The sequence below is a fragment of the Triticum aestivum genome, chromosome 3B (genome assembly GCF_018294505.1).
Source record: "Triticum aestivum cultivar Chinese Spring chromosome 3B, IWGSC CS RefSeq v2.1, whole genome shotgun sequence".
NCBI lineage: Eukaryota > Viridiplantae > Streptophyta > Magnoliopsida > Poales > Poaceae > Triticum > Triticum aestivum.
The window spans coordinates 57,960,127-57,979,402 of NC_057801.1; the positions used below are offsets into that span (position 1 = coordinate 57,960,127).

General features: G+C 43.2%; 1 protein-coding gene across 1 annotated transcript; it reads right to left on the reverse strand.

The window, feature by feature from the left end:
* Window positions 1-1,280: 1,280 nt before the first annotated feature.
* LOC123067294 (RNA exonuclease 4-like) lies at window positions 1,281-1,958 on the reverse strand. Its single transcript, XM_044490154.1, has one exon. It carries the CDS (start codon window positions 1,947-1,949, stop codon window positions 1,281-1,283), a length of 669 nt encoding a protein of 222 aa, XP_044346089.1. The 5' UTR covers window positions 1,950-1,958.
* Between the last annotated feature and the right edge of the window lie 17,318 nt (window positions 1,959-19,276).

The following is a 19,276-nucleotide window of genomic DNA, read 5'->3' on the forward strand; positions in this document are numbered from 1 at the left end:
GCACCTCCAAGCGCCAGATGAGAAAACGCGCCCCTCGCGTCCGCGCCCCGCCACCCCTCTGTTGCTACGCGGCTCCTCGTGGCGGACGCCTCGCCGCGCCGCCCAGTGGCCATATCTGAGCCGCCCCGGCCTTCGGGCCGTCTCGCACCTCGCCCGCGACGCACCACCCCGGGCCTCCACGCCACGCGCCGCCCAGAGCCTTCACACCGCACGCCCATGCCTTGCCCAGACCCTCCGCCGGCAGCAGCCGCCGACGCCAGCCCACTTCCGCCTTGGGGAAGAAAAGCCCAGCCATTGAAGCTCGCAGCCGAGCTCACCGAATCCGACGCGACCGCGCCACTGAAGCAGCCCCGCCGCCGCCGCACCACCCGGGCTTTGCCTGGCGACGGCGAGGGGAAGTGGGGAGGTAGGGGAGGTCCGCTGGCGATTGGATTTGGGCGCCTCGGTGCGGCCGCTGGAGCCGCACGGGAGCGATGTCTGATTCATCAAAGATCTTACAAGAAGGTGGATGATGAGCCACAGCCAGTGCTACATTGCTACTGGCCTACCGCCGTACCCGGAGCACCTGGTTCACCATGCTAAAACCAAACCGAGGGCACCATCATAAGCCAGATGTCAGTGTATTCTGTAATGCAGATCTCTAGGGAGGAGTTTTCATTCGCGGAAGAGATGTTATCATCGCCGGCACCTTTGTGCTCCCATTCGACGACGCGTTCGATTGGAGCACATTCTCACGGCACCGGAGAGAGACGTGCCGAAGCTAAAAAAAGTTCTGCACACGGAGCCCGTCAAGTTTGACATCTTAGCGTAATATACTGCACATTGATTTTTCAAAATTCAAGTGTCATCATTTTTATCTTATATTTCGAGAAAAACTTTTAATCTATTCATCAATGGTCAAGCCCAGCCGACCGTCAGTCCGATGCCCGCAGTCCCCACACCCACACCTGTTAACCTTCTAACTTAGTCTCCGTCGGCTGCGGATTATTCCTAGCCGAGGCCTTGCCGGTGTCCCCGGGCCTCGCTTTGCTCGCCTGGCACCCTAGGTGCCCTGTCGTGCCTCTGTCCATCTTTATTCCCAAACAAAATCGAATGACCTAAATTTGAAATTCAGGCAACTTACTTTTCAACAAAACAAAACTATGATTTATTCGATCGCCACATTGATTGTAACGTACGACAACTATCCATTCTTTTATTTTCTCTTATCTTTTCATCAGGACCACCAAGTAAAAGCGCCAGCCAAGATTCGAATTCCGTAGGGAGCCGGCTGCCGTACTTTAGCATCGCCGGACGTCTTCGAGGCACCAACATTGGTAGTCGGGCTTGGACATCGCCAGGAGCTCCTCCGGCGACATGCGCTCCAGCTCTCGCTGCCTCCACGCCGGGAAGGCCTTGACCGTGGACTCATCCTCGTCGTCCTTGGGACGGCCGTGCAGGTGCAGGTGGCTCATGGCGCGCATCCTCCTGTACAGCCGCATGGCGGCCACGCAGTCGTCGTAGGGGTGATGGTGGCCGCCGGTCTGTATGTCATACCCCAGGCAGCTCCGCGTGAGATACCGGACCGAGTTGCTCATGAGCCTGGCGCTCGTCTTCATCAGCGGCGGGTACGTCGCCGTGTCCCGCCTGAGGTGGGCTGGGTAGTCCATGTCCAGCGTGTCGAGGTCGTGCTCTAGTCCGTGGCCGACGAGGAGCCGGGCCGCGCCGCGGGAGGAGTAGGGGTAGGACTGCTCGCCATTGAGGAGGATGTCCTGCACCCGCCTGATCGCCTGCTTCACCATGGGCGCGTCGCGGAGGTGCTCGGGCCGGATCCCCGTGGTCTCGTACCGGTAGTGCGTCACAGGGATGAGGGGCTTCATGAAGCTCTCGTAGAGGATGGCCTCCTGCTCGTCGACGATGCAGACGCGCGTGCACACGTCGAGCGTGCCGTCGCTCCCGCCGCCGACCATCTTGCACCCCAGAGCCCCCGCGTCCCCGCCGCCTCGAACGCCCATCCTCGACATAGTCCTCGTGAGGCTCTGCACATAAGAGGGGATCGGAGCGTGGGAGAGCTTGCATGTGAAAGTGCGTTATATCGACTAGAGGGGGGGTGAATAGACGATTTTTATGAATTCTTCACTGAGGAATTTGCTGGTGAAGAAATTCCTAAATGAAAAACTACTTACATCGGAATAAGTACTCAAAAGTAAACATAGCAGAGCACTAGCATAGTCATCATGATGAAATGAAGACAAGCACAGAGTACAGAAAGCATAAGCACAGGATAACACAAGATGAAGAGGAACAGACTGAAGAAATTGAACTGAGGAAATTGAGAAAGTCTTTAGTCAAAGTCTTCAAACAGATATGAACAAGCACACAACAACAGAAATGAGGAAATGAAAGAGTTTAGGAAATAGAACCAGTAAGCTTGGTGAAGACAATGATTTGGTAGACCAGTTCCAACTGTTGTCTCAGTTGTACATCTGGTTGGAGCGGCTAGGTATTTAAACCAAAGGACACACAGTCCTCACCGTATTCTCCTTGAGCTAAAGTCACACAGACCTCGCCCAATCACTCGTGGTAAATCTTCAGGTGACTTCCGAACCTTCACAAACTCGGTCACTCGGTGATCCACAAATCCTCTTGGATGCTCTAGACTTTGACGCCTAACCGTCTGGAAGAAGCACAGTCTTCAAAGGTAACAAGCGTCGGATCTACGCAGGATCAATCTCTTCAGTGATGCTCAATCACTTTGGGTTTGAAGGTGTTTGGGTTTTGGTTTTCCTCACTTGATGATTTTCGCTCAAAGTCCTCGGAGGATGGGATGCTCTCAAATGACAAGTGTCAGTTTCTCTCGGAGCAGCCAACCAGCTAGTGGTTGTAGGGGGCGGCTATTTATAGCCTAGGGAGCAGCCCGACATGATAAGACATAAATGGCCTTCAATGATATGACCGTTAGGTGGGTAGATATTTTGGGACAGCTGGCGCGTAGCACAACAACGGTCGGAATTTTGACTCTCAAATTCCTCAGGGCTATCATGTTCCTCACTGTGTAGGCAATCCGCACTGGCGAATTCCTAACTCCTCAATCAGAACAAATTCCTTAGCAACCATAAGAACGTCATCTCTGTTACTGAAGAAATTTACTGAACTATATGAAATTTTCAATGGCTTCACTCGAAGGGATTGGTAGGTGTAGGATTTTGAGTTGAGCATCACATGGAAATTTTTCCTTAGTATTTCTTCAACCCCTTTAACAATACGGTGTTTCCTATGACTCAAGAAAGAGAAAATGAAACTATGAAAACAAAAGCCTTCACGCTTCATGTTCCTCGAATGATTACCAAGTCTTTAAGGTCACACCAATTTCTTCATTTTCAAAGTCTTCAGAAATCCAAAGTCTTCAGTTGAAGAACTTCATTTTTATGGGTCGACTTTCTCTGTAAATATCAAACTCCTCATAGACTTATAGACATGTGTACACTCACAAATGCATCAGTCCCTTAACCTATAACTATTCAATACACCAAAATCACTAAGAGGCACTAGATGCACTTATAATCTCCTCCTTTTTGGTGATTGATGACAATATAGGTTAAGTTTTCAACGGGGATAAACATATGAAGTGTAAATACTGAAATTGAGGAATTTGATTACAAGATATAGGGGGAGTTCTTCTATAATCATGGAGATCTCCCCCCTATATCTTGTAATTCATACACGCATTTGACATATAGTATGAAGAATTTGAAATGCATGATGAAATATGGTGACTGATGTAATTCAGCATGCGTGCATTAACATTAATGAGGAATAAGCATGCAGAAGAACTCAGCAAAAGTGTCAGACCACCATAGAGTTTAAGATTACAACTCGATCCAGCAAAGTCATCAAAAGAACGAGAATTGTAACTTAGCAAAAAAAACGCCGATATAAGATAGACCCGCTTGAAGACTAACTCAAATTTCTCCCCCTTTGTCATCGAATGACCAAAAGGGTTGAAAAAGAGGACTAACGCCTCTGAAGAATATCATGATGATGGAGGAGTGCTACGTCTTGACCTTGCGTTGGTTTTCCTTGAAGAGGAAAGGGTGATGCAACAATAGTTTTTGAGAACCAAGGTATCAATCCAGTAGGAGGCTCCTCAGAAGTCCCACGCACCTACACAAACAAACAAAGAACTCACAACCAACGCAATAAAGGGGTTGTCAATCCCTTCACGGCCACTTGCGAAAGTGAGATCTGATAGAGATAGTATGATAAGATAAATATATTTTTGGTATTTTATGATATAGATTGGAAAAGTAAAGATGCAAATAAAAGTAGATTGAAAGCTTATATGATAAAAGATAGACCCAGGGGCCATAGGTTTCACTAGTGGCTTCTCTCAAGATAGCATAAGTATTACGATGGGTGAAAAAATTACTGTCGAGCAATTGATAGAAAAGTGAATAATTATGAGATTATCTAGGCATAATCATGTATATAGGCATCACATCCGCGACAAGTAGACCGACTCCTGCCTGCATCTACTACTATTACTCCACACATCGACCGCTATCCAGCATGCATCTAGAGTATTAAGTTCATAAGAACAGAGTAACGCATTAAGAAAGATGACATCATGGAGAGGAATAAACTCATGCAATATGATATAAACCCCATCTTTTCATCCTCGATGGCAACAATACAATACGTGCCTTGCTGCCCCTGCTGTCACTGGGAAAGGACACCGCAAGATTGAACCCAAAGCTAAGCACTTCTCCCATGGCAAGAAAGATCAATCTAGTAGGCCAAACCAAACTGATAATTCGAAGAGACTTGCAAAGATAACTCAATCATACATAAAAGAATTCAAAGGAGATTCAAATATTTCTCATAGATAAACTTGATCATAAACCCACAATTCATCGGATCTCGACAAACACACCGCAAAAAGAGTTACATCAAATAGATCTCCACAAGAAGGGGGAGAACATGGTATTGAGATCCAAAAAGAGAGAAGAAGCCAACTAGCTAATAACTATGGACCCGAAGGTCTGTGGTAAGCTACTCACAACTCATCGGAAGGGCTATGGTGTTGATGTAGAAGCCCTCCGTGGTTGATTCCCCCTCCGACGGAGCGCCGACCTAGGCTCCAAGATGGGGTCTCACGGATACAGAAGGTTACGGTAGTGGAAATTGTGTTTCGGTGGCTCCCTGGATGTTTTCAGGGTACGTGGGTATATATAGGAGGAAGAAGTACGTCGGTGGCCGCCTGAGGGGCCCAGGAGACAGGGGGCGCGCCCTGTAGGGGTGGGCGCGCCCTCCTATCTCCTGGCCGCATCGATCACTTCTTGACTTGCACTCCAAGTCCTCTGGATCATGTTCGTTCCAAAAATCACGCTCCCGAAGGTTTCGTTCCGTTTGGACTCCGATTGATATTCCTTTTCTTCGAAATAGTGAAATAGGCAAGAAAACAACAATACGGGCTGGGCCTCCGGTTAGTAGGTTAGTCCCAAAAATGATATAAATGTGTAAAATAAAGCCCATAAACATCCAAAAGGGGTAATATAATAGCATGGAACAATAAAAAATTATAGATATGTTGGAGACGTATCAAGCATCCCCAAGCTTAATTCCTGCTCGTCCTTGAGTAGGTAAATGATAAAAACAGAATTTTTGATGTGGAATGCTACCTAGCATAATTCTCAATGTAATTTCCTTTATTGTGGCATGAATGTTCAGATCCAAATGATTCAAAATAAAAGTTCATATTGACATAAGAAATAGTAATACTTCAAGCGTACTAATAAAAGCAATCATGTCTTCTCAAAATAACATGGCTAAAAAAAGTTCATCCCTACAAAGTCATATAGTTAGGCTATGCTTCATTTTCGTCACACAAAAATGTTCCCAAATTCTACACCCCCGATGACAAGCCAAACAATTCTTTCGTACTTAAATAATCTAAAAAAAATTCAACTTTCACGCAATACATTAGCGTGAGCCATAAATATAGCACTATGGGTGGAATAGAATATGATGATGGGGATTGTGTGGAGAAGACAAAAAAAAGAGAAGGTCTCACATTGACAAGGATAATCAACGGGCTATGGAGATGCCCATCAATTGATGTCAACATGAGGAGTAGGGATTTCCATGCAACGGATGCACTAGAGCTATAAATGAAAGCTCAACAAAAGAAAACTAGTGGGTGTGCATCCAACTTGCCTACTCACGAAGACCTAGGGCATTTGAGGAAGCCCATCATAGGAATATACAAGCCAAGTTCTATAATGAAAAAATTCCCACTAGTATATGAAAGTGACAACATACGAGACTCACTATATGAAGAACATGGTGCTACTTTGAAGCACAAAATATGAGACTCACTATATGAAGAACATGGTGCTACTTTGAAGCACAAGTGTGGAAAAAGAGATAGTAACATGGCCCCTTTTTATTTTCTTTCTTTTTTTCCCTTTTTTTCTTTTTCTTCTTTTTTTTCTTTGGCCTTTTTTTGGCCTTTCTTTTTTTTCTCTTTTTTTTGGGGAATGCTCTAATAATAATGATCATCGCACTTTTATTGATTACAACACATAAATTACAACTCGAAACTAGAACAAGATATGACTCTATATTAATGCCTCCGGCGGTGTACCGGGATGGTGCAATGAATCAAGAGTGACATGTATGAAAAATTATGCATGGTGGCTTTGCCACAAATACGCTGTCAACTACATGATCATGCAATGGCAATATGACAAAAGTAATGCGTGTCATGATGATTAACGGAACGGTGGAAAGTTGCATGGCAATATATCTCGGAATGGCTATGGAAATGCCATAATAGGTAGGTATGGTGGCTGTTTTGAGGAAGATATAAGGAGGTTTACGTGTGATAGAGCGTATCATATCATGGGGTTTGGATGCACCGGCGAAGTTTGCACCAACTCTCAAGGTGAGAAAGGGCAATGCACGGTACCGAAGAGGCTAGCAATGATGGAAAGGTAAAAGTGCGTATAATCCATGGACTCAACATTAGTCAAAAGAACTCATATACTTATTCCAAAAATTTATAAGTCATCAAAAACCAAGCACTACGCGCATGCTCCTAGAGGGATAGATTGGTAGGAAAAGACCATCGCTCGTCCCCAACCACCACTCATAAGGATGCACAATCCAAGGACACTTCATGGTTCAAATTTGTTACACAATTTTAACCATACGTGCATGCTATGGGACTTGCTAACTTCAACACAAGCATTCTTTAAATTCATAATCACCCAACTATCATGACTTTAATATCACTACTTCCATATCTCAAAACAATTATCAAGTATCAAATTGATCATAGCATCCAATTCACTTTCTATGATAGTTTCTATTATACCCAACTTGGATGCCTACCATTCTAGGACCAATTTTATAACCATAGCAAATACCATGCTGTTCTAAGAGACTCTCAAAATAATATAAGTGAAGCATGAGAGACTAGCAATTTCTACAAAATTAAGCCACTGCCATGCTCTAAAAGATATAAGTGAAGCACTAGAGCAAAAACTATCTAGCTCAGAAGATATAAGTGAAGCACATAGAGTATTCTAATAAATTTCAATCAAATAGGCTTCTCTCAAAAGGTGTGTACAGCAAGGATGATTGTGGTAAACTAAAAAGCAAATACTAATATCATACATGACGCTTCAAGCAAAACACATATCATGTGGCGAATAAAAATATAGCTCCAAGTAAAGTTACCAATGAACGAAGACGAAAGAGGGGATGCCTTCCCGGGGGCATCCCCAAGCTTAGGATTTTGGCTATTATTGAATATCTTGGGGTGCCATGGGCATCCCCAAGCTTAGGATTTTTCCACTCCTTATTCCATATTCCATCAAATCTTTACCAAAAACTTGAAAACTTCACAACACAAAACTCAACAGGAAATCTCATAAGCTCCGTTAGTGAAAGAAAGAAAAACCACCACATAAGGTACTGTAATGAACTCATTATTTATTTATATTGGTGTTAAACCTACTGTATTTCAAGTTCTCTATGGTTCATACCACTTAATACTAGCCATAGATGCATCAAAATAAACAAACAACACACGAAGAACAGAATCTGTCAAAAACAGAACAGTCTGTAGCAATCTGTAACTAACACAAACTTCTGGAACTCTAAAAATCCTACCAAAATAGCAAGTCCTGGAAACTTTGTCTATTGATCAGCAGCAAAAAGAATCAATGCAAAATAACGTTTCTGTGATTTATTGAATTTTTTCTCGTGAGTGCAAAGTTTCTGTTTTTCAGCAGAATCAAATTAACTATCATCATAGGTTATCCTATAGGTTCTACTTGGCACAAACACTAATTAAAACATGAAAACACATCTAAACAGAAGGTAGATGCAAAATTTATTACTAATCAGAAACAAAAACAAAACAAACAACAAAAAATTGGGTTGCCTCCCAACTAGCGCTATCGTTTAACGCCCCTAGCTTGGCATAAAAGCAAAGATAGATTTAAGTAGTGCCATCTTTGGCACTCGATTCATAAGTAGCTCGCATGATAGACTCATAAGGTAATTTAATTTGCTTTCTTGGAAAGTGCTCCATGCCTTTCCTTAATGGAAATTGGAATATAATATTCCCTTCCTTCATATCAATAATCGCGTCAGTCGTTCTAAGGAAAGGTCTACCAAGTATAATAGGGCAAGAAAGATTGCAATCTATATCAAGAACGATAAAATCTACCAGCACCAAATTTATATTTGCAACAATGAGAACATCATTGCTCCTTCCCATTGCCTTTTTAATGGTGGAATCCGCAAGGTGCAAATTTAAAGAGCAATCATCAAGATCATGGAAATCTAGAATATCACATAAAGTTTTCGGAATCATGGAAACACTAGCACCCAAATCACACAAAGCAAAACACTCATGATCTTTAATTTTAATCTTTATAGTAGGTTACCACTCATCATTAAGTTTTCTAGGTATAGAAACTTCCAAATTAAGTTTTTCAGCATAAGATTGCATCAAGGCATCAACGATATGTTTGGTAAAAGCTTTTTTTTGACTATAAGCATGAGGAGAATTAACAACAGATAGCAATAAGGAAATACAACCTTCTAAATAACAATTATCATAATCAAATTCCTTGAAATCCGAGATAGTGGGTTCAATGCTATTTAAAGTCATGACCTCTCCAGTCCCACTTTTACCAAATTTAGCATCAAGATCTAAAAACTTCGAATTATTGTGACGCCTTCTAACTAAAGTTGACTCATCTCTAGTCCCATTATTATTAAGATTCATGTTGCAAAACAAATATCTAATAGGATACACATCAATAACTTTAAGATCTTCATCATTATTTTCATTGAAACTAGAAGAACACGCCTTTACAAAGCAATCTTTCTTAGCACGCAACCTAGCGGTTCTTTCTTTGCACTCACCAATGGAAATTCTCATGGCTTTGAGAGACTCATTGATATCATTCTTAGGAGGATTAAATCTAAGTTTAAGAGAATCAACATCAAGCGAAAGTCTATCAACGTTCCTAGCCAAATCATCAACTTTGAGCAATTTTTCTTCAAGCAAAGCATTAAAATTCTTTTGAGACATCATAAATTCTTTCACACTATTCTCAAAATCATAGGGCATCTTATTAAAATTACCATAAGAATTATTGTAGGAATTTCCATAATTATTAGAGGAATTACTAGGGAACGGTCTAGGATTAAAGTTTCCTCTATAAGCATTGTTTCCGAAATTATTCCTACCAACAAAATTCACATCCATAGATTCATTATTATTCTCAATCAAAGTAGAAAAAGGCATATCATTGGGATCAAGAGGAGTATTTTTAGTAGCAAACAACTTCATAAGTTCATCCATCTTTTCACTCAAAATATTAATTTCTTCTATAGCATGCACCTTTTTACTAGAAGGTCTTTCAGTGTGCCATTGAGAATAATTAGCCATAATATTATCAAGAAGTTTTGTGGCATATCCTAAAGTGATTTCCATAAACGTGCCTCCTGCGGCCGAATCTAAAAGATTTCTAGAAGCAAAGTTCAAACCGGCATAATTTTTTTGTATGATCATCCATAAATTCAAACCATGAGTAGGGCAATTGCGAATCATCAATTTCATTCTTTCCCAAGATTGGGCAACATGCTCATGATCAAGTTGTTTAAAATTCATAATATCGTTCCTAAGAGTGGTAATCTTAGCGGGAGGAAAATATTTAGAGATAAAAGCATCCTTGCACTTGTTCCAAGAATCAATACTATTTTTAGGCAAAGATGAAAACCAAATTTTAGCACGATCTCAAGTGAAAACGGAAATAACTTCAATTTAACAATATCATTATCCGTATCTTTCTTCTTTTTCATATCACACAAATCAACAAAGTTGTTTAGATGAGTAGCGGCATCTTCACAAGGAAGTCCGGCGAATTGATCTTTCATAACAAGATTCAGCAAAGCAGTATTGATTTCACAAGACTCAACATCATTAAGAGGAGCAATCAGAGTACTAAGGAAATCATTATTATTGGTATCGAAGAAATCACACAATTTGGTATTATCTTGCGCCATGGCAACAAGTAATCCAACACACAAGCAAACAGAAAAAGGCAAGCGAAAAAAGAGAGGAGAGGATTGGGAAAGAGAGGGCGAATAAAATGGCAAGGGTGAAGTGGGGGAGAGGAAAACGAGAGGCAAATGGCAAATAATGTAAATGCGAGGGAGATGAGTTTGTGATGGGTACTTGGTATGTCTTGACTTGAGCGGAGACCTCCCCGGCAACGGCGCCAGAAATCCTTATTGCTACGTCTTGAGCTTGCGTTGGTTTTCCTTGAAGAGGAATGGGTGATGCAACAATAGTAGCATAAGTATTTCCCTCAGTTTTTGAGAACCAAGATATCAATCCAGTAGGAGGCTCCTCAGAAGTCCCACGCACCTACACAAACAAACAAAGAACTCGCAACCAACACAATAAAGGGGTTGTCAATCCCTTCACGGCCACTTGCGAAAGTGAGATCTGATAGAGATAGTATGATAAGATAAATATATTTTTGGTATTTTATGATATAGATTGGAAAAGTAAAGATGCAAATAAAAGTAGATTGAAAGCTTATATGATTAAAGATAGACCCGGGGGCCATAGGTTTCACTAGTGGCTTCTCTCAAGATAGCATAAGTATTACGATGGGTGAACAAATTACTGTCGAGCAATTGATAGAAAAGCGAATAATTATGAGATTATCTAGGCATAATCATGTATATAGGCATCACGTCCGCGACAAGTAGACCGACTCCTGCCTGCATCTACTACTATTACTCCACACATCGACCGCTATCCAGCATGCATCTAGAGTATTAAGTTCATAAGAACAGAGTAACGCATTAAGAAAGATGACATCATGTAGAGGAATAAACTCATGCAATATGATATAAACCCCATCTTTTCATCCTCGATGGCAACAATACAATACGTGCCTTGCTGCCCCTGCTATCACTGGGAAAGGACACCGCAAGATTGAACCCAAAGCTAAGCACTTCTCCCATGGCAAGAAAGATCAATCTAGTAGGCCAAACCAAACTGATAATTCGAAGAGACTTGCAAAGATAACTCAATCATACATAAAATAATTCATAGGAGATTCAAATATTTCTCATAGATAAACTTGATCATAAACCCACAATTCATCGGATCTCGACAAACACATCGCAAAAAGAGTTACATCAAATAGATCTCCACAAGAGAGGGGGAGAACATGGTATTGAGATCCTAAAAGAGAGAAGAAGCCAACTAGCTAATGTAGGGGAACGTAGTAATTTCAAAAAAATTCCTACGCACACGCAGGATCATGGTGATGCATAGCAACGAGAGGGGAGAGTGTATCCACGTACCCTCATAGACCGAAAGCGGAAGCATTAGCACAACACGTTTGAAGTCGTACGTCTTCACGACCCGACCGATCAAGCATCGAAAGCACGACACCTCCGAGTTCTTGCACACGTTTAGCTCGATGACGTCCCTCGAACTCCGATCCAGCCGAGTGTCGAGGGAGAGTTCTGTCAGTAGGACGGCATGGTGACGATGATGATGTTCTACCGGCGCAGGGCTTCGCCTAAGCACCACTATGATATTATCGAGGAGGACTATGGTGGAGGGGGGCACCGCACACGGCTAAGAGATCAATGATCAATTGTTGTGTCTATGGGGTGCCCCCTGCCCCCGTATATAAAGGAGCAAGGGGGGAGGCGGCCGGCCAAGGAGGAGGCCGCGCCAGGGGGGAATCCTACTCCCATCGGGAGTAGGACTCCTCCTTTCCTTGTTGGAGTAGGAGAGAAGGAAAGAGGAGGAGAAGGAGAAGGAAAAGGGGGCTGCACCCCTTGTCCAATTCGGACCAAGGGGGGGGGGGCGCAGGCATCCTTCCTTTTGGCCTCTCTCCTCTATTCCCGTATGGCCCAATAAGGCCCATATACTCCCTGGCGAATTCCCGTAACTCTCCGGTACTCCGAAAAATACCCGAATCACTCGGAACCTTTCCGATGTCCGAATATAGTCGTCCAATATATCGATCTTTACTCTCGACCATTTCAAGACCCCTCGTCATGTCCCCGATCTCATCCGGGACTCCGAACTCCTTCGGTACATCAAACACATAAACTCATAATATAACCGTCATCGAACTTTAAGCGTGCGGACCCTACGGGTTCGAGAACTATGTATACATGACCGAGATACGTCTCTGGTCAATAACCAATAGCGGAACCTGGATGCTCATATTGGCTCCTACATATTCTACGAAGATCTTTATCAGTCAAACCGCATAACAGCATACGTTGTTCCCTTTGTCATCGGTATGTTACTTTCCCGAGATTCGATCGTCGGTATCTCAATACCTAGTTCAATCTCGTTACCGGCAAGTCTCTTTACTTGTTACGTAATGCATCATACCGTAACTAACTCATTAGCTACATTGCTTGCAAGGCTTATAGTGATTTGCATTACTGAGAGGGCCCAGAGATACCTCTCCGACAATCAGAGTAACAAATCCTAATCTCGAAATACGTCAACTCAACAAGTACCTTCGGAGACACCTGTGGAGCACCTTTATAATCACCCAGTTACGTTGGTAGCACACAAAGTGTTCCTCCGGTAAACGGGAGTTACATAATCTCATAGTCATAGGAACATGTATAAGTCATGAAGAAAGCAATAGCAACATACTAAACGATCAAGTGCTAAGCTAATGGAATGGGTCAAGTCAATCACATCATTCTCCTAATGATGTGATCCCGTTAATCAAATGACAACTCATGTCTATGGTTAGGAAACTTAACCATCTTTGATTCACGCGCTAGTCAAGTAGAGGCATACTAGTGACACATTGTTTGTCTATGTATTCACACATGTATTATGTTTTTGGTTAATACAATTCTAGCATGAATAATAAACATATATCATGATATAAGGAAATAAATAATAACTTTATTATTGCCTCTAGGGCATATTTCCTTCAGTCTCCCACTTGCACTAGAGTCAATAATCTAGTTCACATCGCCATGTGATTTAACACCAATATTCACATCTGTATGTGATTAATACCCATAGTTCACATCGTCATGTGATCAACACCCAAAAGGTTTACTAGAGTCAATAATCTAGTTCACTTCGCTATGTGATTAACACCCAAAGAGTACTAAGGTATGATCATGTTTTGCTTGTGAGAGAAGTTCAGTCAGCGGGTCTGTCACATTCAGAGCCGTATGTATTTTGCAAATATTCTATGTCTACAATGCTCTGCACGGAGCTACTCTAGCTAATTGCTCCCACTTTCAATATGTATCCAGATTAAGATTTAGAGTCATCTGGATCAGTGCCGAAACTTGTATCGATGTAACCCTTTACGACGAACCTTTTGTCACCTCCATAATCGAGAAACATACCCTTATTCCACTAAGGATAATTTTGACCAATGTCCAGTGATCTACTCCTAGATCACTATTGTACTCCCTTGCCAAACCAGGGCAGAGTATACAGTAGGTCTGGTCCATAGCATGGCATACTTTTATAGAACCTATGACTGATGCATAGGGAATGAATTTCATTCTCTTCTATTTTCTACCATGGTCGGGATTTGAGTCTTACTCAATTTCATACCTTTGCAACACAGACAAGAACTCTTTCTTTGACTATTCCATTTTGAACTACTTCAAAATCTTGTCAAGGTATGTACTCATTGAAAATCTTATCAAGCGTCTTGATCTATCTCAATAGATCTTGATGCTCAATATGAAAGTAGCTTTGCTGAGGTCTTTCTTTTAAAGAACTCCTTTCAAACACTTCTTTATGCTTTCCAGAAAAATTCTACATTATTTCTGATCAACAATATGTCACTCACATATACAAATCAGAAAGGCTGTAGTGCTCCCACTCACTTTATTGTTAATACAGGCTTCACTGCAAGTCCGTATAAAACTATATGCTTTGATCAACTTATCAAAGCGTATATTCCAACTCCGAGATGCTTGCACCAGTCCATAGATGGATCACTGGAGCTCGCACATTGTTAGCACCTTTAGGATTGTCAAAACCTTCTGGTTGCATCATATACAACTCTTCTTTAAGAAAAACATTAATGAATGCAGTTTTGACATCCATTTGCCAGATTTCATAAAATGTGGCAATTGCTAACATGATTCGGACAGACTTAAGCATCGCTACAGTTGGGAAAATCTCATTGTAGTCAACACCTTGAACTTGTCGAAAACCTTTTTTTTGCGACAAGTCGAGCTTTGTAGATAGTAACACTACTATCAACGTCCGTCTTCCTCTTGAAGATCCATTTATTTTCTATGGCTTGCTGATCATCGGGCAAGTCCACCAAAGTCCACACTTTGTTCTCATACATGGATCCTATCTCAGATTTCATGGCCTTCAAGCCATTTCGCGGAATCTAGGCTCATCATCGCTTCCTCATAGTTCGTAGCTTCATCATGGTCTAGTAACATTACTTCCAGTACAGGATTACCGTACCACTCTAGTGCAGACGGTACTCTGGAAGACCTATGAGGTTCTGTAGTAACTTGATCTGAAGTTTCATGATCATCATCATTAGCTTCCTCACTAATTGGTGTAGGAATCACTGGAATTGATTTCAGTGATGAACTATTTTCCAATTCAGGAGAAGGTACTATTACCTTATCAAGTTCTACTTTTCTCCCACTCACTTCTTTCGAGAGAAACTCCTTCTCTAGAAAGGATCCATCTTAGCAACAATATCTTGCTTTTGGATCTGTGATAGAAGGTGTACCCAATAGTTTCCTTTGGGTATTCTATGAAGACGCACTTCTCCGATTTGGGTTCGAGCTTATCAGGTTGAAACTTTTTCACATAAGCATCGCAGTCCCAAACTTTAAGAAACGACAACTTTGGTTTCTTGCCAAACCACAGTTCATAAGGCGTCGTCTCAAACGGATTTTGATGGTGCCCTATTTAAAGTGAATGCAACTGTCTCTAATGCATAACCCCAAAATGATAGTGGTAAATTGGTAAGATACATCATAGATTGCACCATATCCAATAAAGTGCGGTTATGACGTTCGGACACACCATTACACTGTGGTGTTCCATGTGGCGTGAGTTGTGAAACTATGCCATATTATTTTATATGAAGGCCAAACTCATAACTCAAATATTCTCCTCTACGATCAGATCGTAGAAACTTTATTTTCTTGTTACGATGATTCTCTACTTCACTCTGAAATTCTTTGAACTTTTCAAATGTTCCAGACTTGTGTTTCATTAAGTAGATATACCCATATATGCTCAAATCATCTGTGAAGGTCAGAAAATAACGATACTTGCCACGAGCATCAACACTCATTGGATCACATACATTGGTATGTATTATTTCCAATAAGTCAGTAGCTCGTTGCATTGTTCCGGAGAACGGAGTTTTAGTCATCTTTCCCATAAGGCACGATTCGCAAGCATCAAATGATTCATAATCAAGTGATTCCAAAAGTCCATTTTTATGGAGTTTCTTCATGCACTTTACACCGATATGACCCAAACGGCAGTGCCACAAATATGTTGCACTATCGTTATCAACTTTGCATCTTTTGGCATCAATATTATGAATATGTGTATCACTACGATCGAGATCCAACAAACTATTTTCATTGGATGTATGACCATTGAAGGTTTTATTCATGAAAACAGAACAACAATTATTCTCTGACTTTAAATGAATAACCATAATAAACATGATCAAATCATATTCATCCTCAACGCAAACGCCAAATACCATTTATTTAGGTTTAACACTAATCCCGAAAGTATAGGGAGTGTGCGATGATGATCATATCAATCTTGGAACCACTTCCAACACACATCGTCACTTCACCCACAACTAGTCTCTGTTTATTCTGTAACTCCTATTTCGAGTTACTAATTTTAGCAACCGAACAAGTATCAAATACTCAGGGGCTATGTCGGTGTCAAAACCGGCGGATCTCGGGTAGGGGGTCCCGAACTATGCATCTAAGGCTAGTGGTAACACGAGACTGGGGACACGATGTTTTACCCAGGTTCGGGCCCTCTCGATGGAGGTAATACCCTACTTCCTGCTTGATTGATCTTGATGATATGAGTATTACAAGAGTTGATCTACCACGAGATCGAAGAGGCTAAACCCTAGAAGCTAGCCTATGGTATGATTGTTGTCGTCCTACGGACTAAACCCTCCAGTTTATATAGACACCGGAGGGGGCTAGGGTTACACAGAGTCGGTTACAGAGAAGGAGATCTACATCCGAATCGCCAATCTTGCCTTCCACGCAAAGGAGAGTCCCATCCGGACACGGGACGAAGTCTTCAATCTTGTATCTTCATAGTCCAACAGTCCGGCCAAAGTACATAGTCCAGCTGTCCGGATACCCCCTTATCCAGGAATCCCTCAGTAGCCCCTGAACCAGGCTTCAATGACGATGAGTCCGGCGCGCAGATTGTCTTCGGCATTGCAAGGCGGGTTCCTCTCCAAATCCAGAGTACATGTCGTGGCGAATAGTGTCCAGCCTCCATTAATGTCGTACTCCTTGGCTTCTGTGCTTCAATAATGGATATCTCCATGTGTCAAATGAATACGAGAAGTCGGGGCATTTTTACATTTACCACCCTGACCCTGTAAGCCAACCGTCTATTTGAAGAGACGGGGATCCTCAGACCCAAATCACACCATCTTCCTCCCAGCAAGCATCCAACAGAGCGTGCCCGGGAAAAGCCATTCCATCATGGCTGGCCGCCGAAGCTCCTCTTTTCGCACCCCTAGCTCTAAGCCAGGCGATTGGGAAAAATGTTTGGTCCCTCATAGCCGATTAGTGGAGTTGCAGACCCAGGGGTTCCTCCCACCTGCATACATGGTTCCTGTCCGAGCCGGACTAGCCACCTATAATGGCGGGGAGCAGGCGGAGAACTTTCCGAACCCATCTAGAGGGGAGAGGATATGCCTTGTCCCGTATTTGCTGAGGGGGCTTGGGTTTCCAATCCACCCATTCCTCCGCGGGCTCCTGGAGTTCTACGGTCTCCAGCTGCACAACTTCACTCCCGCCTCCATATTGCACATCGCAGGGTATGTTGCCTTCTGCGAACTCTTCCTGGGATGCGAAGCTCATTTTGAGCTATTGTAGAGGCTATTCTGCCTCGTCCCTCGCAATCAAGGGGGATCTATATATCAAGTGGACGGAGCCGAAATATGGCGCATCGCTCAGGCCGGATACCTGTCCGGCACTCCAAAGAAGGCATCTGAAGATTGGCCCACGGAGTGGTTTTATGTAGATGACGTTCCCCTTCCAGACCCAGTCCAGACGGGCCTTCCCAAGTTTACCAACGCCCCACTGAAGAAACGCCAAAACTGGTGCCCGCGGAGCCCCCAGGAGGAAGATGACAGAGAGGTCCTCTATCTGATGGGCAGGATAAAAATTCTGGCCAAATCAGGATTGACAATGATAGAGGTTATGTCAATATGCATAATGCGAGGGGTGCAGCCACTTCAATATCGGGGGAAACCCATGTGGCATCACAACGGGGAAGACGACGCCACCCGCTGCGATCGTAAAGGTCTAGACTCAGCCACCGCACTGGCAAAAATATTGTCCGATTTGTACAAAGGGGAAGAAGAGGAGTTCCTCCACATTAAGCCGCGGGATGGATTTTCCATGTACAACCCCCCAAGCTGGGTAAGCTGTCATTCCTTATCCGATTCTATTCACACGTGTGCCCTTTGTCACCAATCATTTTATCTTGCTATTTTCAAAGCAGGAACTGAGAAGGGCCATGGAAGAGTTGAACAGCCCACCTCTGCAGCCAGAGGATCCTGGCCGGGCTCTCGACCCCGGACTTGAAGAAGATCCGGATATATCCGTGGAGCTTGTAGACGGGACATTTTATCAAGCAAGCCGCAACGACGCTTTAGTGGCCATCCTTGGTGATTATCCCGGGCTGCTCCCGGTGTCGAACGTAAGTAAAGCCGGAGCCCTAAATTCCGACTTATGCCGTGCCTTAAGCGCACATGTTGTATTTTTGCAGAGACGACCATCAGGACGCCGTGCCGAGCCCACAGGGGCTCCTCAGCAAGGGGCATCCGGTTCGGGCAGGTGTAAGAGGCAGGCAGTTAGAACCGAGATGCCGGGGCAGAGGTACAAATTTAACTTGCTCTGTGATTATCTTTGCCAAAATGTGACGGTTTGCATTGTGTCCTAGCAGAAAAAACAGCCGCCAGACCACATCCGGATCCCCTGCCGATCATGCCTCAAGCATCCGGATTCCTGAATCGGATTCACGGGTGGAGGCTGATGTGGGGGCAGTGCCAACTTGCCCTCCCACAGAGGATGCTGACATGCTTTCCGCTTCAAACTCCGAAGTGAGGAGCGCCATGAATCATCGGTGCAGACGGGCCGTACTCCGCAATGGTATTTTCTCCGAGGAGGCTTTTGATGCCTTCAACTCCGGACGCATATATTCGCGCTGCTCAAGATGGACTTGCCAGAGCTACAGACCAGTATGCAAAGGATATACGGGTAAGGAAATCTAGTAAGTATGTGTAGTAGTAGCCCCTGAGACTTGAAACAGTTGGCGCAACTGATTTAAGGATCGTTCTATGCATAGGTTGTTATAGAGAAGAATACCCATTTATCTCAAGAACTGGAGGAATGTAAGACCCAGCTGAAGGCCGCTGTTGCCGAACAAGAGGAGAAAAGGGCCTCTGCTGGTAAGACTAAACTTGTACCA

Coding starts and splice junctions, on each gene's coding strand:
- LOC123067294 (XM_044490154.1), bottom strand. CDS start 1,949: ATGGTCGGCGGCGGGAGCGACGGCACGCTCGACGTGTGCACGCGCGTC.